The 24,517-nt window shown below is 40.8% G+C and overlaps 1 protein-coding gene across 3 annotated transcripts; it reads left to right on the top strand.

The window, feature by feature from the left end:
* The first annotated feature begins 225 nt into the window (after nt 1-225).
* LOC118226708 (alpha-protein kinase 3-like) lies at nt 226-24,041 on the top strand. Of its 3 annotated transcripts, XM_035416514.1 has the most exons (15): nt 226-310; nt 646-943; nt 3,032-3,070; nt 3,778-3,899; nt 4,661-4,778; nt 5,338-6,652; nt 14,950-17,071; nt 17,219-17,366; nt 18,032-18,159; nt 18,273-18,308; nt 18,421-18,695; nt 19,535-19,623; nt 19,949-20,166; nt 20,281-20,329; nt 21,181-24,041. In XM_035416514.1, the coding sequence occupies exons 2-15, from the start codon at nt 807-809 to the stop codon at nt 21,524-21,526; spliced, it is 5,142 nt and encodes a 1,713-aa protein (XP_035272405.1). In that variant the 5' UTR covers nt 226-310; nt 646-806; the 3' UTR covers nt 21,527-24,041. The 3 variants fall into 3 exon arrangements, with proteins under 3 accessions (XP_035272405.1, XP_035272406.1, XP_035272407.1); XM_035416515.1 differs by lacking the exon at nt 3,032-3,070; XM_035416516.1 differs by lacking the exons at nt 226-310; nt 646-943; nt 3,032-3,070 and adding an exon at nt 3,086-3,213.
* Nucleotides 24,042-24,517: the final 476 nt, after the last annotated feature.

The following is a 24,517-nucleotide window of genomic DNA, read 5'->3' as shown; positions in this document are numbered from 1 at the left end:
TATCAACTTATATAACCACTGGTATCTTAAAAAATTAAGTTGATGTGGATTTTTTTAATTTCTCGTGTTTTTAAATATAGATTTTAGGACCATTCAGTCGTTCTATTCATTGATTTGCTTATGTTTTTCCTAGTCGTAGACGGGCCTGAAGGCTAGTTTTTGGAAACTGTGATGGGGACTTGTGCCTATTTCTAGGCCTGCTATAAATAGTGTCCCCCAGTAGCGCGTGCTCATGTTTGATTGACAGTTGCAGAGCCTTGCGCTGGGAGAGCAGGCTAACTCAAAAGGGACAACCAGAAACATATGCATGGTAAGTTTATTTAGCGGTGCCTGGTTAAAGATTGTATTTATTCTGATTTATGAAAGGTATTTACATTCACCACAAACATTTCATGGTTTAAATGCTTTGTAGATGGACATACATTTTAAACCGTAAAATTTCTGTCGGAGATCAACGTGTAGCCTATTAATATCTTCATATTGCCGAACTGCCCAGCCTGGTCAAGGGAAACCAGAAGATCCTGCGTTATTTTTATATATCTAAAAATGTAATAATTACGCCGTTTACAGTTTTGAAATAGCCAATTATCTTCCATCCCTAATCTTTTCCCTTCTTTTCCAAACTTGTTCCCTTCTGTCTTTTAGTTGCTGTCTGAACAATAAGTGACGCTGCCCCTCAGCTGAACGTAGCAGAAAACGCTAAAACCTTTTTTATTAAGCGTCAAGACACCCGACCGCTGCAGCGCGCAAGACGTTTTTGCTTCTGTTGGGATTCTACGACTTGTGGTAGCAGGTGAACCTTGAAAATGAGTTCCAGAAGGCCGATGACTCGTGCTTTCTCTGCCAACGGGCGGCTGGGTAGTATAAATGAGGATGATATGCCCCCTCCCAGCGGAAGACCCGATTCCAGAAACTACCTGCTGAACGTGCGGCCGGAGAACAGGTAGCATTCACTTCCTTCTGTAGTCCAGCGATGGAGTACTGGTGGCTCCTTGCTTTGGTTATATGTGAACACGTCCCTGCTATTTACTGGACGGACGTAGCCTAGTTTAATCGATAAAACGTGGTTTGCTGCAACAGATGATCTCAGGGATTCCCTTACAAATTCTGTATTACTATATATTAGCCATAATGGTTGTTCCATGAGGGACAGTCTGCGCCTTCAATTCAAATGCAAGGCAGGAGTTGACAGAGAACACTTACATGGCTTGTAATAAAGTGGCCATGCGAAGGTCAGCTGTTTTAAAATAAACTTAATCTCACAGCATAAGCTTCCGGAAAATGTAGAAACACGACAGTAACACCACCAACGAAATAGTATAAAGCACATTCAGGTGTAAAACTCGCAGGCCTAAATGAGATTCACAATTGAAGCAAACCCATACTATACAAGCCTTAATTAGTTCTTGTACATTGTTGTCTTTGATGATAAATAAACTCACAATAAAACACAAATGTATGTTCTGAATTGTCACAAACATTTCTAGAAGTTACATTTTTATGATTAGTGCCTGCAACAGATTCAGGAATGAATTGTTGTGAATAATTGAAGTAGAGCTAAGCCTCCATCTCATTAAAATTATTGGTGGCCACAGGTAAAGAGTTCAGATATTACATTATAAAATGATACCATCATGAATATATGCTTTCGCTATATATAATGCCAAAACTATGCAGTCTATTAAAAGTTTAAATATGCTGGTGTGTTACATCAAATGTTGTTAAATATATTGTTCTCAGTTCCATTTTTCAAAGGAAGAAAGTATGTAATGAGTTGTGTCAACAATAATTGGGGGCTGGCTAAGGTTGGCTCTTCACAGGGTCTGTCCTTGTAGAGCCAAAATCGGTTCAGTTCTACAGAATGCAGTCCATGTATTCTACAGATCTTTACATACAGGTGGCTGGCCCCTCAGTTCCCCCTCCTCTATGTGGTAGGCTTTAATGGCCATTGGTGGCCATTAAATCCAACTCCAGGCATGTCAGCATCCACCACTTACTGGTACATGGAATGTTTTGAAATGTGCAATAAGATTTATGGGTGACTACTGGGTAAGGATATTAGACAGACAGACACATGCGCCATACTTACTTTTTGCCTTTGGTATCAAAACATTAGTTAGTTAAATTAGTTAGGCATATACTGTACTTTACAATCATGTTAAATTTATATTTTGGTAGAAAAGTGACATCCTGTTAATTGGTTGACAGTTAATGCAGTGACGAGAGTCAAAAATTTTGGGACTGTAGCTGTAAATTAGAATTCTTCAGAATTTCTAAAAACACCGCCTATAATTATCCTGAAATTCAAAACCTAAATTTGTTCTAGTCAAACAAATGGACTTTTAGAAGCATAGTTTTCCATCCCCTTCAGGTGTTTTAATTTTAGACTGTTTGGACCAAATTTGTTAACATTTGTTAACATCATTTTCTAATGACCAGAAATAAGTTTACAAGCTCATTTTCACAGGGGTGATTGCTTGCAGATAAACAGATTTGGCACACACTACAGGGAATTTCAATGGGAAAACTTGATATATATCACATTTTAAGGTGCACTGCATGCTGTAGAAATGTGTTGGATCTTTCATGCATTAAAACCACATGTGTCCTTTTTAAAAAAATGATTAATATTTCATATGGGGCAAAAAAAGCGATGTACATGCTGTTGCCTGCTTAAGAGTGTCACAAGTATCTTTGTTGTACATGGCTGTTAATGAATTGCTTTGTCGGGGTTATTCAGATTTTGCCTAAATTTGCCTACAGTTCCGCTTTATTACAGTGGAAAAAACTGACTATTGACTTTACTTTTATACACTGCAAAGCAGTGAAATAATGTGGCCAGAAATTTAGAATCCGATTGCTTGTCTGAGACACGCTGAGAAATGCTGTAAGCCAACAGCCAAGAATGCAACAGAGATACTTCATGATGCTGTATAGAGAATATGGCGGCTCGTATATGAGTTCATTGAGATGAAGAGCTTTATGTGCCTGTGCCTGATAAACTGCTTATGTCTGCCTCCTTTCTGCATAGCTACACAAGTCACAGGTATTCTTGCTACAAGCCATCGAGGTAATCCATACTTTTTAAGCATTCATTTAAACTAACGTCCTAACAAGGAACCATTTGTCTGACGCCCATGCTAATATATATTTTGTCTCTGTGCCAAGAGGTAATTGATAGGAAATCAAGAATTACAACTTATTCTGAACAAGGTAATAGTATTTATGAGATCATTACATTTTTCTGTATAAGGCTGAAGTAGACAGGGCTGAACCGCCATACAAGCTGAAGCTCTGTTAAAGCAACGCAAAAAAATTAACTGCAACCGATTGTTTACAGCTGTTTGGGATAATTTTTTCTTTATTTGGGGAATACAATATTTAAAAATGCCTGCATCAACACAGTGTCTCTCCAAATGCTTTACACTCAAGGCTTGACAGAGTGCATGTTTTCCTGTGCATGTTTCATGTTTTCTTACTTTGTAAGAAGTATTTTCATCTTTAACTAAGTGCTATTACTAAATTAACAACCACCCATTTCTCCCATCACATTTTAAGATGATGCACAAAAACTATTATCGTTTTTATATATTCTATTTTGTTTAATTGGTTGATTTCCCTAAGACCATTTTCTCTCACTTACCCATGTGATTTTATTGATTGGATGACTGATCTGGAAAAGTACTGGCGAAACTGCGGACCCTGTGGTTTGAATCCAACGTGTGTTATGTGACAAGCTTTTAAAGCAGTCTCTTTGAAGGCCTCTCTGTTTTCCAGGAGCACACTGTGTAGTGTGATGGCACAGCTGACTGAGGAGACACAGCCATCGTTTGATACTACCTTAAAGTCCAAGGCCGTGTCCGAGGACTCTAACGTCAAGTTCAGCTGCGAGATTTCAGGTATTGAAGCAATTTCCACTGCTCAGCTGTGTGCGTTTGTACATCAAATGTATGCCTGGTATTATGGCAACTTCAAATGTATGCATGGTATTAAAATGGCTTCTTAAAAGGACTGGTTATGTTCACATGCCCTGACATATATTAACTCAAAATGTTGAATGACTATTTAGCAAAAAATGTATAAAGGGTCTTCAGTCACTAAGGATAGTCTGATCAGCTTGACCAGGGTTACTTAGGCTTTGATGAAAGTCATCCTGATACATCTTTAAATCCAGAAATCAAATCAAAGTCAAGTGGGATTCATTTTACTGCCTGGCTGTTCAGTCCTAAAATGATGATGTAACCTACTGAGAACCAAAGTTTGTTAGCAGATCAGTCTAACTTGACTGCCCCAAAGGTCTTCCTCATTTTAATACGATAACTTACAGTTAAACTTACTCATGGTGAGTGAATATATTGCATGTAAGTTCAAATACATTCCAAAATGATGAATAATGCACAATATAGTACAACAAATGTACAAATACAAGTACAATATTTTATATAACTTTTGTATTTATTAATTGGTAAAAAAAACATTCCCCATAATGAAATTACTACACCTCATTACAAGCTCATTAATTTGTGATTGAAAGGTTAATTTCCATATTCTTTGCAATTTTGTTTGTCCAAACTCACTGTTTCACGATTTTCACAACCAGCCTCAGATACGTTCTAAAGTAGATAGTGAACTTTTTAAACATACCGATGTCTGTTTTTAGGTTACCCAGTTCCTGAACTGACCTGGTACAAAGATGATATGCAGCTGGACCGATACTGTGGCCTTCCAAAATATGAAATATTCCGCAATGGAAAAGTCCATACGCTCCACATTTACAAGTACGTGCTGTAATAGATGAAAAGGTTTGGTTCTCTTCAAAGCTTTGGTGCTGTAGAACATCCTTTTTGTGTATTTTAATACAGTTCTCACAAATTATTGTCGCTTAAGGAGGTGGGAATGAAAGGGAGGTTTTGTCGGCATGAAGGCATTTTGACATCACAATAGAAGTGAGCATGACTTCTCTTATAGTCTTACTTATTGATATTTCATTTTTTTATTTTTAATAAATTTGCAAAAATTTCTAAAAACCTGCTTTCATTTTGACATTATGGGGTATTGTGCGTAGACTGATGAGAATAAAAATGAATTTAATCAATTTTAGAATAAGGCTGTAACGTAACAAAATGTGGAAAAAGTGAGGGGGTCTGAATACTTTCCGAAGGCACTGTATGTAAAACATTTGAATTGGTTTTTACAAAATCATGCCATATAGAACCCAGTAAGTCTTGATTTCACTTAAACTGTTTAGCATCAGTTCAGTAACAGTTCCGGTGACTTCATTTGTTTCCTTGGAAATTTGTGACGTCCTCTCAAGGTGAGCTCTTCTCCTTACTGCAGCTGCACGATCGAAGACGCGGCCATCTACCAGGCATCGGCCCGGAACAGCAAAGGGATTGTCTCCTGCTCCGGCGTGCTGGAGGTCGGCGATATGAACGAGTTTAAGATCCACCAGCAGTTCTTCAACAAGCTCAAGCAGAAGGCCGACAGCAAGCGGAAGGAGCTGGAGGAGAGCCGGCGACGGGAGAGGGGCAAGGAGAACGTGCAGGCCACGGTCCCGGGGCAGCCGCACACCCTCACCCCCGAGCGCCCTCCCAGGAAGCGCAGGTCACCCAGCGAGCCGGGACTCCGGGTGCCTCCTGTCCCGCGGGTCAGGGAGCCTGAGGCCGAGGCGCGCACTCAGGCCGAGGCACGGCTGCACGACGGGGCTAGGGAGGAGGGGACGGAGCAGCCTAAGGCTGCCGTGGAGATACCCAACGGGTTCCCCGCCGACGCCAGGGTGACGCCCATCTCAGACCTGACAAAGGAGGCGGAGCAGGAGAACGGCAACCAGGACCTCACGTACATCTATGAGACGGTGGAGATAGTCACCACCACCAGGCGCCCAACCAAGGAGCCCTTAGCCACAAAGAGACCAAAGATATCTAACGGGGTGGCAGGTGGAGAGGTTAGCAGTGGAACCGTACAGGGGCAGGAAAGCAAGAAGGATGAGCGGGAGGAGGGAGGAATGAGCCTAGCGCAGTATCTTGCGGAGTCCTCGAAGTCACAGGAATGCGAGAATAAGCAGGACTCAGAACAGGAGGTGATGGAAGTAGATGTCGCAGTGTTTCCTGAGAAAGAGAAGGTCGCTCAGACAGCACCCCTGGAAGAGGTACATTCAGATGCCCAGAAACCTGCAAGTAAGCAACCAGAGCCTCCTAATAGCCAAGGTTCCCTTTCCTCAGTCTTCTTCTCTATCAGAGACATGTTCTTTGGGAGTAAGAACAATGATGCAATCAAAACAGCCGATGATGCCCCACAACAAAACCATGTTACCACCGCGGAGAAAGAGCCGCCTTCTGTTCCATTACAACCTGACCCTAAAATGCATGGGCGAGGACTGGACGGCCAGGCTGAGGACTTTAAAACACCTGTAGGGGAAATAATACAGATGGATACCGAGGAGCAGGTGGAGCCTCCCTCAGGAGCCCTGAGGGAGGCTCCACCTGGGCTCCCAATTTCCACGAGCCCTGCTCTGGTGGTTGAGGAACCCGGGGAGATGGCCGGGGTTGCAGCCCACCTCCTGCACAGACCAGCTGGGGGCCAGATGCAGGCAGAGGAAGCGGGCGGTGCTTTGGAGGCTCCACATGTACCTGCAGTGCCACTGGTTTCTGAGGTAAGTATCTAGTGGTTCCTTCTCAGGGCTCATGGGCAGTTTTGCTGGTTGGAGACCAGCAGAGTAGCAGGCACTTGACAGCTATTTATAACGGGTACAAACATGCGTTGGCATGACGAGACTTGAGCTGACTGACACCTGGCCTGGCCGAGATGCCACGTAACACACCCTGGAAAAGAGCGGGGTCCAAAAATGAGCAGAACTCCAGGCTTAATTGCCTACTGCCATGGTTTATTTGCGAATGTGGGGTCCATCCACCATCTGCTTTTACAAAAGGTGGCAATGAGAGGCCCGTTGTGAGTCAAGTCTGTTATGCCTTCAACTGTGTTAAAATATCAAATGTCCACATCCATGCTTGCAGAGGTGCCAAATGGATAGCGTTGCAAAGGAGAAACCGAATAGCCTCACTGCGCACTCTCGTCTCACGACCCGGGTATCACATGTTTTGACCAGAGCAACATTTTATCTGGGAACACAGTGGTTGAATCACTGTTGATGTCACTGAATGAAAGAACAGGGGTGGAAGCTGAAAGGCAGCATGCTAGGCCTCTGTTTAGTTTGTGCTTTAACTGTCTGCAGTTAAACGGTTTTCTTATTTGCAACAACATAGGAACTGAACCTTGTCTGTGACCATGTCAGTGAAAGCACCAAGAGAAGGAAGGGAGTGAAGGCGGGAGGGAGGGAAAGAGAGAAAGAGAGGGAGAGAGAGTGAGGGAGAGACGGACAGAGAGAGAATACGAGCCTCAAACAGAAATGCCATAGCAATTGTTCTTGTGAGAGAGAGAGAGAGAGAGAGAATATGAGTCTCAAACAGAAAGCAGGGGAGCACCTCTTTACATTGCCCACATTCTTCACCAGTGGCAGTGCCTTAAAATAAACCTTTCTCTCATGCAGGCTTGGACCGGGCCTGCACCGGACACGCAAAAAGTGTCATATCAGGGGGCACGACTACTTAACTGACCCCCATAGGGTGATTTACCTTCACCTTTAAGAGACAGACTTCCGACAACTTTGTTTTACCAGAAAGATTATTACTAGAATCTGATACAACTTTTCTCCCATTGATTCTGAAGTAATATTCTGTGCTGTATTATATTGTATTTGCTTAATTATGTTTGGCTGCATATCTTGTGCAGAAATGAATCACATAATAGGAACCAAATGAAAATGGCTCCCACAGTTATCCTTACAGAATAACATTTGCTTTATGCTAAAGTGTGCATTCAGCCTTACAGTGAACTAAAAAAGGTCAAAAAAAGGCACATTGTGAATCAGTTTTGACATGTAAAAGAATTTAATACAAATTTACTGGCATCGTATTAGCATGCTTGTAGTGGCTAACAATCTGAGCTACATTGCGCTATATCTGAATTTGATGATGGATTTTGTAATCTGGTTCTTAAGAAATATTTGTGTACACATACATATACATTTTGCAGTATTTATGTATTGCACGGGAGGAAGAACATTTAATGCTGGACAACTTCAGTCCTTTTTGTTTTAGAAGACCAGACAGTCTACCCTCCTTTTGCATTTATTTTCACGTATTTCAGACAGGCAGAAATCACAGAGGGTTAAATATAGAGATGGGATCAGAGTACAAAAAGAGTCATAAATTAAACCTACAGCCCTATGGGGGATTCATATATAGTTTTCAGACTGTGCCAGAGAGTCGCCATCTTCAAGTAACTTTGAAGCATCTTTACAAACAGTGGTTGGAAGAAAGAAAGACTATATTTATCATTTGTCTGTGTTTGTTTATGTGTGTGTCACCTCACAGTGCAAGATCTGACTTCCTTTCTGTCACTTCCTGTCTCACTGAATGACAGATTGAATGATCCTTTCACTGATGTCACTGTGACACATGGCCTTCCTCTCACTAGGCTGGAGTGACATATGACACAGGGATTCCATTAGGCCCCCTGGTGTTAATTTCATACAAGTTTCAGTCTCCATCTGTTGTGTTTACATAGGATTAAAAGACCATGTGAAAGTAAGTGGGGTGTCTCACCGCTCTTAAAACAAATTCACACACATTTTGCACCTGACCTCAATGTTTTACCTCAGTGCTTTTTTTTGCTTAATACGGAACTACAAGTTGTCTTGCTGTGGTTTGTTAGCATTAGCCTCTGTGGGATGGGATTTGCAGGAACCACAAGCATTCATGAGAACCATTTGAGCTTATGAAAGTTTTGGAGGTCTGTTCATAATATGAAAGATAAATCCTTGCCAATTATTATTTATTGAAATATTTAAATTAACCTCCCTGCATGGAAAGTTAATTTACTAAAATCAGACGTCGCCCTGGCTCAATAAGCTCATCAGCTATATGCTCCGATCCTATTAGATGACCGTAAGATGTTTCATATTGGGGCACAAAAGCAATCTGTCATTCCTCGGCTTACTTGAACTCAGTCCAATATTGTCTGTAGGTCCGCCTCTTTGCTGCAGTGTCCTCTGTCTACTTGGGAGACCTCAGACAAGCGCTCATCTTCCCCGCCACTTCTTTTCACTCAGCAGTCCATCAGCTGCACATTCATTGTGCCGGAGGACAACAATTATTGTGCAGTTGGTGCTGGCAGAATGCAGGCATCCTAGTGAGCAGATGAGTCGTACCCCGAAATGTAAAGGAGCTTTACTGCTTAGAGGCCAGAGTCAGCATTCCAGATGTTGCTCTGGCAATTTGACGTAGACCTAGCAAAATTAATGAAAATGTTCCTTTGCAATGTTAGTGTGAACAACGGCTCAAGAAAACAAAACTTGCCTTGTTTTGCTAAGACATCCATCTAGCTATGCTTCTTGCTACTGCAAAAAATAAGGAAGTAAAGCATACAGCAATTTAAGAACATAAACCATGGAGCATGTAGGCCCACACCAAATAAATAATTCCTAACTAACTAGCAACATAATACATGCTGTCATTGCCATGTATCTATGTCATATAGTTAGTTATACAAATATTTTGAAAGTTCAGTGAAAGGTGTATGTGCACATTTAGAATATGTTAGAATGTTAGATGCTATATTTAACCTTTTCTTTGTTAGCAAGCTACTTAACGTTAGCTAGCTAGCTACTCTGGTTAATAGACCAGAGTTAACAAAATTCTCACCTCAGCAGGACTGTACGCGTCTTGGTAATGCTCTTGACATATTTCCATCACTTCTTTAGCTCTTTTGGAGTAGTTGACAGTTGCATGTTCAGGCAACAATTACTGTCATGTGAGAACTATTCAAATAACAGATAGTCATTGGTTGTGTGAGCATTGTCAGAAAGGATAATATGGCAATTTTCCCAGTTCCATTTGTGAAAGCGACACCTCTTCTTTGATGAGAGTTTACCCTTTTGACTGAAACATTCTGCCATGTTGCGGTGGAGTGTTCCCTGTGTAACCAGATTCCGGAGCTTATCATTTATCCTGACACGCCTACTAGGAGATGCTCACATATTTTTATTGCGTGGACTACATGGTGATATGCTCATGTTGTATGCACTTTATCAGACACCTGCAGTTGTGTATCTGCTAAGAACATAATTTCTATCTGGTTTCTCAAGATTGCGCAGTTAATGGTCTTTTAAACGGTCAGATATCATATCAGCATGCACAAGAAAGCATTAATGGCAGCTTTAGTGTGTTTCAGAAAGTGGCTTCCCTGCAGTGAATGAGGTCTGCAGTGAGTAGCATAGACCTTTGGACAGACTGAAACCCTGCCCTCACAACAGTAGACTCTTGTTTCAGGGTTGCTAAATTCAGCCTGTGGCTGTATAAAGTGGGTCTTGAGTAAAAACTGATTAGTAAAGCACACTGAATAACTAATGACTTAGTACAATAGCTCTAGCTAGTTTTCACTCCAAATCCACTTTATAGAGCCACTTATGCACATGTTGAAGGTTGTGGACCTGACTGGCAGTGTCAACATTTCAGAATTTAAAAATGTACAGTATTTGTAGGAAGAAGGATTTAATGCTAAAGCTAATTTTAACTTTAATTTAAGAACATTTCTCACATTTTTTTCAGGAGTTTTTTGTGCTGTAAGGGCTGAATTTCTATTTATACTTCACTTTATGGCACTGTAATAGAAATGGTGTTCAGACTTTAGACTCTAAACACTGACTTGAATTATTAACTGTAATTTTATGCAGAGCCCTGTGGAAATTGTTTTACTATGAGCAGTTGGTTCATATCAAATAAAATATGGGTGACTGATAGAAACTATGGAGTCAAATCAGTTTCAAAAGTCATCAGCACTATAATTCATATTCAGAAAGAAAATAATTGTATCAAACATTGACCATGCCAATGTTGACTGTGGCTTACAACACCACATTGTAACACATAATTGTAACTGCACTGGCCAAGGGTGGGAGGGTTTCACCTGGCTGGAATAACAATGTCTCATCACACACCAGCAACCACTGCTGATCAATCAGGTACTCATGGTTGTTATCTTTGGCCCAATGTAAGTTGCAATGAGCATTGGAGCATGGACATAATTGGCCATTCCAAAGTAGGAAATAATGAGGAAAATTAATTTTAAGAAAATTTAACGGTAATACTGGCCATGTTCACTCACGTTTGTCTCCATGAGGTCACAAATTTATGATTAGGAAAAAAAAGCCACATGACAAAAAAGAAATCCAGCTTTCCAGATTTTTAAGTCTGTAGCTAGAAATTGATGCATAGAAACCTGGATAAAAATTCATATAAATGAATGTAGTCACTATTACTGCACCATGTCTCCACTCCAGTCACAGAGAATCTGTTTCTTTTGGCTTAGACCAGGAGCCCTGCTGAGAGCAAAGAGCTACGGTATCATGCAGCGTATAAACGAGCAGAAGGGAACCCCCCATGCACCACAACAGACCACTGTTCTTTTGTTACATAAATGATTGAGAGGTGCTTCAGACGTGCAGCTGGGGCTGGGGAAGGAAGCACACTGCCACTGGTAGCACAGTCCCCCCGCTCTCTCACTGGCTGACAGCATTCAAAGCAAGACGCCAAGCTGGAAAAAGAGAGTCATGCCACTATATTTAGACTCTTCTCCATTTCTTTCAGTTTGTCATTAAAGTATCTAGACCTCGGCCTCCATGTGGGCTAGGCGTGGCTGAGCGTTAAATGAAGAATCTGTTACATCTGTGCAGACTGAGCCGAATTAAAATGAACAGCAGTGCTGGTGTAATAATGTTACATTATGATTATGCCGCACTGATTCAAGGTGAGCTGAGTGGGCATATGCTCCTTTGGATCTACTTTCTATGTTTTCTGGAGGGCAATACAGACTTTCTAGCTTTCACATGCACACTGAACTTGTCTCTTTCACTCTGCAAATTGTTATAGTGACTACTGATTGTGAGGGAGATTTAAAATGAGTTCTACGAAATGAAGGAACTGGATCATGCACTTAAACCTATAATGGTAAGAAATTACACCACTTGAAAGGCATTGGTGACTTCATGTGACATGTCTTCTGAGGACTCCATGTTTTCTAAGGCCAGGCACACTTGTGAAGCACACTTGTGCTCCAGGTACTGTTGTGAAATACTGACAGTACATATAAATTACCCCTCCCGACCCCCGCTCAAAGACACTGGTTGCAAAAGAGGTACCCTCACGTAACACTTGCAAACCACAGTAAAATCAGCCTGGCAACATTTTAGAATTAATAATTAAGTGTATTTGATTGGTCAAATAATTTTACAATTATGGAAGTAGAGTCAGTCACTGAACACAGCTATACATGTGGAAACACTCACAGCAAGGAAATATCTTGAATTCTTAATCTTTTTATGTAGGTTTTAAAAAAATAAGTTTAAATTATCTGCTTATCAATTGCTTGTTTGATATAAATTTAGGTGTGGATCATGGTAGCAACAAAGATCTTCAGGAAAAATAACTTATTGACCTTATAGAGAAATTATAGCATTCAGTTTGGCTCTCATATTTTTGAGGGGTTTATGGACCCCTAAAATATGAGAAGCTTCTTGAAAGCGATTCTGTATCTGGAAGAAAAACTATATTTTTTTCACACTTTCAGTGAAGCTTTAAAATAATGTATTTATTGTTAGAAGTATATGAAACCGATATATTTTGAACTCGGTTTTGAGAGCGTATATACATTCAGCTTGAACAAACACAGCTAAATCTATGAAAACAAGTATTTGTCAGCACTGAAATTATTTTAAATTTACTACTCTTCACTACTATTTGCATATTGATTTATTATTGGGTACAACTTTCCCTGGTCTAAAAGAGGCACAGAATGTTGTGCTGCTCAGTTCACTCAGTCAAATTCTGCTCCACTACAAATCATGCACATCTTTTGTCACATGCAGTAAATCATGGCACATTAGCAAAAACAGTTCTACTGTACTTCAAGTAAAATATCTTTAGATTCAGATACAGACCTACCAAAATTGATCAGAAAAAACTTTTTTATGACAGTTGTCTGAATTTCAGAGGAGTCCTAAGGGGATCATCCCTGATTGTAATTAGTATTTATGATGGCTCACATTGCTTGTGATAATTCAGCATACATAGTTTGTACCACCTTTTCAAAGGAGAGTAATATTTTTGCTGATTGAAACAGCAGAATTCTATTAAATTAAAGCAGATGTTGATATGTATGTGCTATGCATTATATGTAAAATATAAATCATGACATGCTGTGCATATACAAAAATATATGGCATTTCAGGGTGGTTAACACCCCAAGGCTAAAAGTCTCGGCTGACCATGACGTGCCATATATTCTTGTATATGCACTGGCATGGAGTGGTTTATGTTTCTTATACCATGACTACAACTAAAATGTATGGGAAAAAATAATATAAAAAGGTATTTTCAAAACTTTTAATCAAGTTTGAAACTAAGACCATTATGTATACACATCCACCACTTATATATAGTTGATAAATATAGTTCCTCTGCTAATGGTTGATCACACTAGAGTTCTGATTATACAGAGTTGTCTATCACTGTCAGCTATCAGAAAATACAAGACAGGAGAAAAGACATTTCACAATAAAAAATGACATACACATTAATCATTGGTTTGATGCTTTTAGCTACCGGTATCATGAGCAGACAGACAGCTTTGTCATTTACTTTAATCCACGAAACTAAGCTGCGTTAATGTTGCCTAACTTAATGAATACTGCACCCCTGACCACAAAAATGCTTAGTTAGATGTAATGTGTCGCAACTAAGATATTCGCTGTATAATAAAACTTTTTATCCACATATTTAACCTTACCTGTTGGTTTTGTGAATCACCTTTTATAAAATCTGTTGCTATGGTTATGTTTCCTTTTATTTTGGGATTTATTAAGCCTACAATTATTGCATAGTGATTTCGAACTGTAATGAAGCAAAGTACCCAAATTTCCATGCCTATAAACAAATATAATGCACGGCTGTCAGCCCATTAAGAATTGCGTATTTATCCAAACCATGGTATAAAAATATATGTATGTATATTTAAATATATAGCCCCCAATTTCAGGACACCTGAATGTTTGGGACATATCAATGTTACTTAAATAAATGTAGTCGTGGTATTTTGTTGCATATCCTTTGCATGCAATGACTGCTCCCATAGACATCACCAGGTGCTGAGTATTTTTTCTGGTGATACTCTGCCAGGCCTGTATTGCTGCCAAGTTCAGCTCCTGCTTGTTTTGGGGGCTAGTTGCTTTACATTTTTTCTTCAGCATATGAGACGTATGTTCGACTGGAGTCAGAGCAGGTGGATAACTTGGCTAGTCAAGACTTCCAGCTTTGGCTTTGAAAAACTCCTTTCTTGCTTTAGCAGGATGTTTGGGATCATTGTCTTGCAGTAGGATGACACACCATCCAATGAGTTTGGCAGCATTTGCTTCAATTTGAGCAGATAAGATGCTTCTGTACACTTCAGAATTCATTCTGCTGCTGTTATCAACAGTTATATCATCAATGAATACAAGTGGGCCAGTTTCTGTGGCTTTTTGCAGATAAACATTATTTTAGACCATCAGATCGTAGTTCCATTTTCACTGTACACAGGGAACCTGGCTTCTCTCTAGTTGCATTGAGTTCCTCCTGTATTTGTATTGCAGTTTGACGGTGGTTTCTTTTCCTGGACATCACAACATATTTGTCTTCTGCCTCTCATGTTATCCTTCTTCCTGGTCTTCTCCTGTTAACATAACTGCCCATCAGCTGGACTATTCTAACTTCTTTTCCATATTTCTTGCAACTTCACCTGTACTGCATATATATACAGTGAGAAAATACAGTGTTTGTTTGTTGTTTGTGCTTTAAGGTTGCAGAAGACCATATGCAGACAGAGTGGAATTTAGGATCTTCTGTACAGAACATGGTCACACCCCTACGTGAGCTGGACAAAGTGCCAGGAGTGTTTACATCTGCTGTGGGGCAGGCCACAACAGATGTAGGTGAAACGGATACCCTACATGATCATGACCAGACTGACCCCAGTGAGCCGCCATGCAGTGTGCAGCCCCATTCCAGGGGATCAGGTGAAATCTCCATGGATACCAAGGCTGATCAACAGAAATTGGGCCCCCAAAACATAGGAGGCCCGGATGGCACGGCAGAGTATAAAGATTCACCCACAGTCAACACGGATGCAGTAAAAGAAGGGGTCAGTCATGCAAAGACGAATGTGGTAGAAAGTGAAGATGGTATATCCCAGGTGAATTCCTCTGACTTGGTGCAGGATAATGTTGAAATGAGGGAGAAAGAAAGTCCACTGAGCACAGCTCAGAAAATGGAAGTCGAGACAATTCCAGAGATGCAAGAGAAATGGAGGAAGGATGTCACTGATAAACTAATCACTGTCCAACCAATGACTGTAGAATTAAAGCTTCCAGATGTTTCACAACTAGAAGAAACAATGACAGTTGTGCCAGAAGTGAATATTCCACTGCCCAGAATCCCTGATGTTACTGTTACACCACATCTCACACCTCCCAATCCAGAATGCATTGTTCCAGAATTGCCACAAGAAGAAACAGTAATTTGTGTCCCAAAGACATATATTTTGGAATCACCAACTCAACACACATCTGTTCATGAAAAATCTGGTCCACAGCTGCTCGCAACTTTGGACATAGCCAGTGTGGAAAGTGATCCAGCTTCCATCATAGAGAACATCAGGAAACAAGAGGTACTTTCAACGCAGCAGATTTCGCAGCAAGATCAAGAACAGACAGTGCCCAAGGAAAAGGCTGCTCAGAAGAATATTGACAAGACAGTAAATGAAACTTCTATCCCAGTTATTAATGTATGTCTCAGTGAAGACAGTGTACTTTGGTTTGACCCAGAGCCCCACAAAGTAAAGTACCCAACTGAAAGCAAACCAGCAGTGGAAGAATCATCTAAAGTTCCCACCTTTGTGGTTCCTCCTATTTCTGTCATAAGTGCAGATAGCCCTCCTGAGAGCAATAACATATCTAAAGATAGGGTAAAGGAAATTGAATCAACATCTCCTTTAGTTCATGGAGTCAATACTGATGTGGACTTGAAAAAAAGGTGTGAAAGTCCTTCTTTGGTGGGAAAGGAGGACATCGGCCCTCCTGCTTCGGTTTGTGAGAAGATTACAGATGTCAAAGAGCCTGCTAAGCCATTAGTCATAGGTGTGCCACCAGAATCCATTATATTCAGCCAGTCGGACACAACAGATGTGTCCTCTAGTGACACCTTAATGAAAAAGACACCACCACTCATCTCCTGCTTAGAGCAAGAAAAACCACAGAAAGAGTCTCAGACCACTGTAGAGCCTCAATCCTTTGTGGATCAACTCCAGAAAGACAAATCCGCCATTGAGAAGCTTAGCCTTGCAGGCCCAGAGCAACCCATGTTGAGTCCCACAACACTGCGGAGGTTTGCAGCCAAGGGTCTTTCCGGTCTGGAGGCTCCAGTCCTAATGGCGGTTCCTGCCATTCAGGTGGACAATTTCCCATCAGGAGAGGAGCAGGCTGAAGAGGTAACAGGGGGAGAGAGCCCACCAGCCGTCCCATCCTGCGAGACTAGTCCCCGGCTGAGAAGGAAGGACAGTCCAACCCTCATCCCCTCGGCCACCCCTGAGGAGCTGGCCTCAGGGGCTCGCCGCAAAATCTTCCTCGCCAAATCGAAAGGGGAGGTGAGTGAGGGGGCCGAGAAGGAGGAGTTGCAGAAGAGGAGGACGCTCTCCCAGGAGCAGGAGCAGCCTTACATGTCACCAAACCAGTCTAGGAAGTCAGCGTTCCTCCAGACCAGCACGGGGCAACAGACCCCACCTACTGAGAGACGCTCTCCCCACCTCAACCGCAAGAAGGCCACCCTGGAGGTACCCAAGCGTCCTGAAGAGCTGGTGGAAGAGACAGACTCCACTAAGACAGATGACAAGCCAGCAGAGAAGGAGACCCTAAACCCTTTTAAAGGTCAGTGTCTTCCCCAGGTAGATTTGTGAACAACAAGCTTTGGTAAGGGTGGTGGGTGCACTTGTGTGTCAGAGTTGACAAAGAGGATGCTGGTTAAACATTAGGAACTATACATCCTTTAAATGTTGTGCCTCCCTTTCCCACCAGCTCCTCAGGTTATAAGAAAGATTAGGGGAGAGCCCTTCCCAGATGCCTTAGGACACCTGAAGCTGTGGTGCCAGTTCTTCAATGTGCTCAGTGACTCCACGATCAAGTGGTACAGAGATGAAGTGGAGATTGCTGAGGTTAAACGGAGGTAAATGCCTGATCGGTTGGTAGAGGCTTTGTAAATGGCAGCACAAACACTGATATGAACATTGTGTTATACAGCTGTTATACATCTGGAACTTGTTATTCAGAATTATGATGATGACATGTAAATCTTTTGGACAACATGGTCATATTACACGGTGGTGTTACATGTGCTTTTGTAGACAGCGTTATTTGACATTTTCAGTATTGGTTTATAAGACATACATTGTACTGTTAATATATAGTAATGTACCAAAGATGAATAACTAATTAAATCTCCAGGATGTATTTCCTAGCAGCATCATTTGCTGGTTGCCACTCTAATGCTGTTGGGTGCCCATGTAATTTTGAAGGCCATGGCATGGACAGAGCGAGATTGGGCTCCATCGACTCTGAAGGCTGATGGGGACTGTGCAAACTCATACTGGATGATTTACTCCCTTCGCAGTCTGGACCCTTTAATTCGAATCTACATCTGTTTTGTCATTTACTGCATCATCTGGATAGCCATGCATGTACTGTACAAGCAGGTGTGGGTGTGTGCACTGTGGAGACCTCTTGTGGCCGAACAAAGCCACTATATAAATGTAGGCAATCCTTTGTTTGGGCGATGTGAGAGTGTGTGGTCTGCGTTTCCCACATCCCCCCAGCTAATGTTTATCTTTCCAGTGCGGGAGACGAGAGTCAGGTGGCACTTGCCATCGTTCAGACATCAAGCAGAGACTGTGGTGTGTATACCTGCTCCATAAAGAATGAGTATGGGACAGACACAACCGACTTCTTACTCAGTGCAGACAGTAGGTCACACAGTACCCTCCCTAAATTCACTCTAAATTGAGAATTTCTAGGATATCTCTTACCGTACAGAGGATTCATTTGTCTCTCTCACCTCCCTCCCTTCCTTCCTCAGTATTGTCCAATTTTCTTCTGAGGGAGGACTTAGAAGGTAAAATGAAACATTCTGTTGTTTTTTGGATTATAAAATGATGCATTGATCACTGTTCCACTGTTGCCTCCAGACACAGTGTAAGGACCTCCTGCCTTTTTGTCTTGTGCAGTGGGAGAGGAGATTGAGATGACCCCAATGATCTTTGCCAAAGGACTGGCAGACCCTGGGTACTGGGGAGACAAGTTTTTTGGGCGCATCATGATACAGGAAGCGCATATTGGGGAGGGGTGCACCCACAAGGCCTGCAGGGTGAAGGTCATCTACGGCTTGGAGCCTGTCTTTGAATCTGGCAGCAGCTGCATCATAAAAGTGCGGAACCCCATCGCCTATAGCTCCAAAGATGAGATTAGTCTGGCTGAAATAAACCTGGAGACCACCAAAAAGGTAGGCACCAAATGGAGTGAATGTTCTGCCGTAAAAAGGAGAAATGGGTAGATAAATGTTGGCTGCTCTTCATCTGTTGTTTGTTTAGTCAGTACATCAGACACCACAGTGCAGAAGCTTTGAGTGGTCTATAATCTGAAAGCGAGAGAATTAGAGAGGGAAATCATGATTTCATAATGCTATAAAACTGTCTTTATAGAGAGAGAGAGACAGAGATAGAGAGAGAGATAAATGAAATGATGAAGTGGGCTACTCCTCTCTCACCAAAGGAGAAAGAGAGAGGGAGAGAGAAATAATTTCAATATTTCAGTTCATTGAACAAATAAAGGCATTTAATAAGATTAAACTTGAGATTGTTCAATGTATATTTCTGTAGCAGAGGGTAGGTGGCACTATTTTATTATTTTCCCACTCTACTGCATGTGGTACATTATTACTGTTGCTATTAATGCTGTTACAAATTGGATACAGTAGAAGTTTCCAGTGCAAGAGAGGTTACTGGTATAGGCTGAAACAAATATATATAATACATACAACTTTATTCAGGGATAGGCTAGTTGGTTGTTCGTATGTCTGTTACTGTAGAGCAGGAAATAGGAAGGGCAGAAATCTTACTTTTAATCTGGTAATTGCTCTTAACCTGTTCTAGTTGAGTCCAATGATCAGTGTGAAGGCAAGCCTTCTGTCAGTAATAATTACCACATGTAGCAGTGTGGGAAAACAATGAAGCGTTGTCACCTTCACTACTACAGAAATATATATGAAACAATCCCTGGTTAAAAATGAGCCATGATGGATTTACTGTGCAATGTTTAAAGGAATGCCCATTTCTCTTTTAGGAGTGTAAAATCCAGAACACAGCTCGTGAGTACTGCAAAGTCTTTGCTGCTGAGGCTCGGGCGATCGAGAACTTCGGCACAGCACTGGAGTGAGTTTAATGATGATGAATATTTCATTTCATGTTGATTCACAAGATTACTAATCGACTGTGTCTTAAAGCATAATCCTGAGGGACAACTGATTCTAACTTAAAGAAAAGGTATTGCATATTGAAGGAGCAGTGTGTATGCTGGTGGGGAGCAGATTGGTTTTATGTTCATAGTTTCTTTATGTTTCTTTATCAAGAAAAAAATATTCTTGATGGCTGATTTTCTGTTTATTGTCTTCATTCTCTTTGTTTCTTTCTCCTCCATCTCTTGCTTTTTTCTCTCGCTCTCCCTTTCTTTCTGTTCTTTTTTTTTTGGTCAACGCAGAATGCTTCCTCGCTACCTGATGTATAGGCCAGCCAACACGGTCCCATATGCCACAGTAGAAGTTGATGTCCCTGGGGTCTTCCAGAAGTACTGCACAATGGACGCTACAGGAGGGTTGATCATGAGGAGCGCATCGGAGGTGGAGCAGAAATGCTGTGCCTTCCAGCACTGGATCCACCAGTGGACCAATGGCAATCTGCTGGTCACTCAGCTGGAAGGTAAAATTAAAGAGAGACAGGGGGAGGGAGAGGGAGTCAGAGGAAGAGATACATTGCTTTGTGTGACAAACTAGAGCAAAAACTCAGCATGGTCATCTGTTCTGTGTATTGCAGGCATTGGGATGAGGATCACTAACACTGGAGTTGCCACAAAGTTAAAAGGGTAATCTTTGTCCATGTCTGATTGTTTTTTACTTCTTTTACAGTTTTTACCATAAACATTTGTTTTTGGCTTATGCAAAAGCAGTGGGGAACTATAATTAGGGCCCATGATAGAAATTATTGATTTCTTTTTTTACCTGTAATTCTCTCCTCCCAGAGCTATATGGTTGCTCTTGTGTGTTCTCATACTCCTTGATTAATCAATCCGTCATCCAGTTAATCTCAATTAATTATCAAATTAACACAAGTGAAGCTTGACTTCAAAGTAAATATGTGCCAACATTTTGTCTGTACTCAACTATAGGAGCAGAACATTCACCCTCTTAAAATCGAAAGAAAACAGATATATTTATACAATAAATCATAAAAGCAATCCAAAAATAATGGAGGTTTTTACATTATGAACATGTAGTTTAAAACATGTACAGTTCAGAGAAGTGTATGCAATGTTTCTTAGTGCATGTTGTGCAAAACAAATTATTCATCAGTGTGCAGTGAAACAGATGGATATTGTTGCATTCTGTCTCTATTAGCAGTGTTCTAAATATCCTTATTTCATCCATAAAAGACAGCTGTGCTGAAAATCTTATTCTAATTGGTTCTTGATGGTATGATTGTTCATGTGGCTGAGCTCTATCTAATCACTTTTGAGATTAGAGTACCTACAGTGAAGTCATAAGGATAAGGGTTGAAACACTGGTCACATGCCTATCAAGTCACACGGTCAGGAATTTTTACAGGCCTTAACTACAACACTAATCAAATCCACAATTCCATGTATGCCTGCCTCAGATAAGCTACAGCAGTATATTATCCAGCCTGTGTGTGCTAAATGGAGGCTCTGTGTTGCAGGTACCAGGGTCTTCCAGACAGCTGGAACCCACAGGTGTTTGAGCAGTTTGCAGTGCAGCACCAGTGCAACTACTACTGCGGTCTCCTGGGCCTGAGGACGCTGAAGCCCATAGACTCCCAGCCTCAGCCTGCCAAGATCAAGGGATCCAGGAGCCCCCTGCTCAACCGGAGGGCAGGTCCGAGCTCCAGCCCCCAGCTGCCGAAGAAAGGGGTGCACAGCCCGCAGTCCACCCGCAAGGCCGCCTCCAGCCCCAAGGTGACCAGGAAGTCCGAGTCAGGGGACAATGGTAAAACCACGGCCAAACCCAAAACCGCGGAGGGTCCCAAAGCTGTCGGGACAAGGTAGAATGCGAGTCTGCTGAAGGAACTCATGTCAAAGAAAGAAAAACGAATAATCAGAAGACAGAATCTAATCTCTCTCTTAACCACTCTTCGGACTGGAGCAGTTTTTTTTTTCCCATGTCCGTTGGTATACTCTCTCACCATGGTTTGAACTGAGCGTGAGCTGGAAGTGCCCGCATTTTACCAGATACCACAGCATGACTCTGTGTCAGCAATCAGAGATTATCTCAGTAGAGGGATGAAGTGATGATTGTCTGCACTGGTCATATTTTGTGGTTACTGAAAATTATTTATAATTTATTTGCTAAGTGTCCACCTTTATTTAGTAAAATTCTTGCAGATTTATACCTTGCGTGTTCTAAATAAATATATAACTGGATCATCACAGGAGCTACCAAGGTGACTTTCTCGCACTTTATTTTAATGAACCTACTTGTACTGTTAAACAACAGAGAAATACTTGATTACCTATTAAATAAGCACAACTATTTAATAAGTAGGAAAGTACTGTAATTATCAAACAGATACTAAGTTGGTAGTGAACAGGTTGTAAACTTACTGTCTATGAGTTGGAAATATTCATATAATTCAGAAGTCACTGCTTTAAAAAAATACTTTTTGTATGTTCAAGCTTGTTGTTTTGAATTAATATGAGGTTCTATCAAGCATTTATATTTAAATAAATGTTTGTTAGAATAAATACATATTTGGAATAAATTAAATGAAACTCTTATTACCTGTTTACATGGTGCTTACTGTCTGTTTACCTGCTTAAAAATAATCCTACTTATGTAGTAAGAAGGCTTTTTCCTAATATGATAAACATTAAAATAAAGTGTGACCAAGTAGACTACCCTTTTTATTAGGGATATTAGAACAGTTTCGCACCCCAGGATTTGAATCCAAAACCAGTGTTCCAGAATATGTACCATGATCAGTTAGGTGACTTCAGAAAATGAAGTCTCCAGCAGGAATTGGGTGACAAAACAGGGGTTTTGGCTCTTTATTGATCAGAGTATTCTAGTAGGTGGTGCCTGTGGATCGGATTGAACATTATGTCCCTGTGAAATGCTGCATAACAAAGTAGCAAAAAAATAAATAAATTCAGAAGCTGGGGTTCACATTCTTTATATGGCTGAAATGTGAGGCTTTTTCATTTTAAACACGTCTGTTGCACATTTGACTTCATGCCTGGCTACAGTTTCAAGTAGATTGGTCTACCTTTCCTTATAATGGCAGTGCTGTGTTGCTGGACTGCACTTACAGTTGGATCTCTTTAGAATCCTTGGCAAGAAAAGAAAACAACCATTCCTAGGTGCATTGCTTGAAGTCCGGAGTCTGATTATTTGGTCCTTATTCTTTTGTCGAGGCCTGAAGTAAATGTTGCTGGAGCAAACTGCCTTTTTGTGATGCAGCTCGATTGTTGTTACATAGATACTGCACACTGCATCGTTACTGTGAAACAGGCTTTGCCTGGTAATTGGATGAACTTGGGATGACAGGTGCCTCCTGTTGTATGCAAACAAAGGCAGCTGTACTTGAAAAGGCACTAAAGGGTTTTCTATGTGGGGAAAAAAAAATCCAGTGAGAACTGTTTAGTTGGGCATACAGTATTAAGCCATCCCAAATCAGCTCTTTTAAGGCTGATTTGTCCAGTGCTTGATACACTATATTTGTCTAAGCACTCAACCACAGGAGTTATTTTTCATACAAAAAATGTGACTGTGATGTATGCATTACATATAATGATAGTTCTAGCAATCACTGAGAGAACAGCATTAGGTGCTCTTTTACGTGTGTGCGTGTGTTACTGTACTGGCCAATGCACACCATTGCATGTATTTTAAAGTTAATTCCGTTTGTTTTGTATACTAGAAAAAAAAAATTCTTGGTTGGATTGTTCTGGGATATGTAGAAGATTTGGGTGGTTTCTTGTTGCTCTGTAGGCCAGACCCATCAAGGAAGTTGCAGAACTGGGTATTACTACTGTTTCTGTTCAGGCTATATACAGTCGAACACCAGAACAGAAAATGTCCATAACGTCAATATACTCTGATAAGAGCTAATATTTAATATTATTTAACAGATAAAGATTGGATATTCATAAAGCCATCATTGTAGAACTAAAACCAAAAGTTTTGGTTCATGCTGAAAGAAGTTTTAGGATCATGTATAGATTTTGTTTGTCATTTTTGGCTGCTGTTGTGCACTCCCTGGTCCGTTTCATTTGTCAACTCTGTTAAATTGTATCTCTGCAAATCACTGTATTTATATGTAGAAAATATGGACAAGAGCAACATCTGTTGCTATAAGTTTGGACAGATATGGCTGTACCAAAACAATGAAACCAAACTGAATGATACTGTTTTTTGTTTGCATTTATGTGTGCACGCACATGGGTGCGTGTGTGCCAGCACGTGTGGTGAAGGAGGCTTTGTTTACTGTAGTCCATGGCACTGTTATACAGTGACTAGTAATGCTGTGCTTGTATTTTTGTAAAATAAAAATGTACATATCAACTTGTTACAATATTATGCTGCATTTAGAGGAGATAATACTACTACTTTTAGTACTTCTATAATAATAATAATAATAATAATAATAATAATAATAATAATAATAATAATCATCATCATCATCATCATCATCATCATCATCATCATCATCATATGAGCCAAGTCAAAGAGAAATGATTGCATACACTTTGCTGATGTGTGAAATATTTTACAATATTTTAAAAAATATACACAAAGAAATCCCCTTTCTGAATGAAAGGTTGAATTTAAAATAAAAAAACAAGAACAGTGTGCTTTAAAATAACAATAATAACTGTTTAGCAGCAACTACAGCACTTCACAAGGCTTTTCACCCATGTATGGCTCTGATAGACTTGGTCAGTTAAGGCCAGTTCAGATCAATGATTCGCAATGAGATGAAACGGTTTTAGAATGTTGCAGAGAAAATTGCAGCAGTGTGAACTGGTTAGTTGCAGAGC

Source organism: Anguilla anguilla, chromosome 5, assembly GCF_013347855.1.
Source record: "Anguilla anguilla isolate fAngAng1 chromosome 5, fAngAng1.pri, whole genome shotgun sequence".
In the NCBI taxonomy this organism is placed as follows: domain Eukaryota; kingdom Metazoa; phylum Chordata; class Actinopteri; order Anguilliformes; family Anguillidae; genus Anguilla; species Anguilla anguilla.
This window is presented reverse-complemented; position numbering and strand designations above follow the sequence as displayed.

Bases quoted from the DNA above. Each gene is read 5' to 3' on its own strand.
- LOC118226708 (XM_035416514.1), top strand. From the start codon at position 807: ATGAGTTCCAGAAGGCCGATGACTCGTGCTTTCTCTGCCAACGGGCGG. The intron at 3,071-3,777 runs GTAATCCATACT...TCTGTTTTCCAG, and splicing joins TCTTGCTACAAGCCATCGAG to GAGCACACTGTGTAGTGTGA. The intron at 20,330-21,180 runs GTAATCTTTGTC...TCTGTGTTGCAG, and splicing joins GTTGCCACAAAGTTAAAAGG to GTACCAGGGTCTTCCAGACA.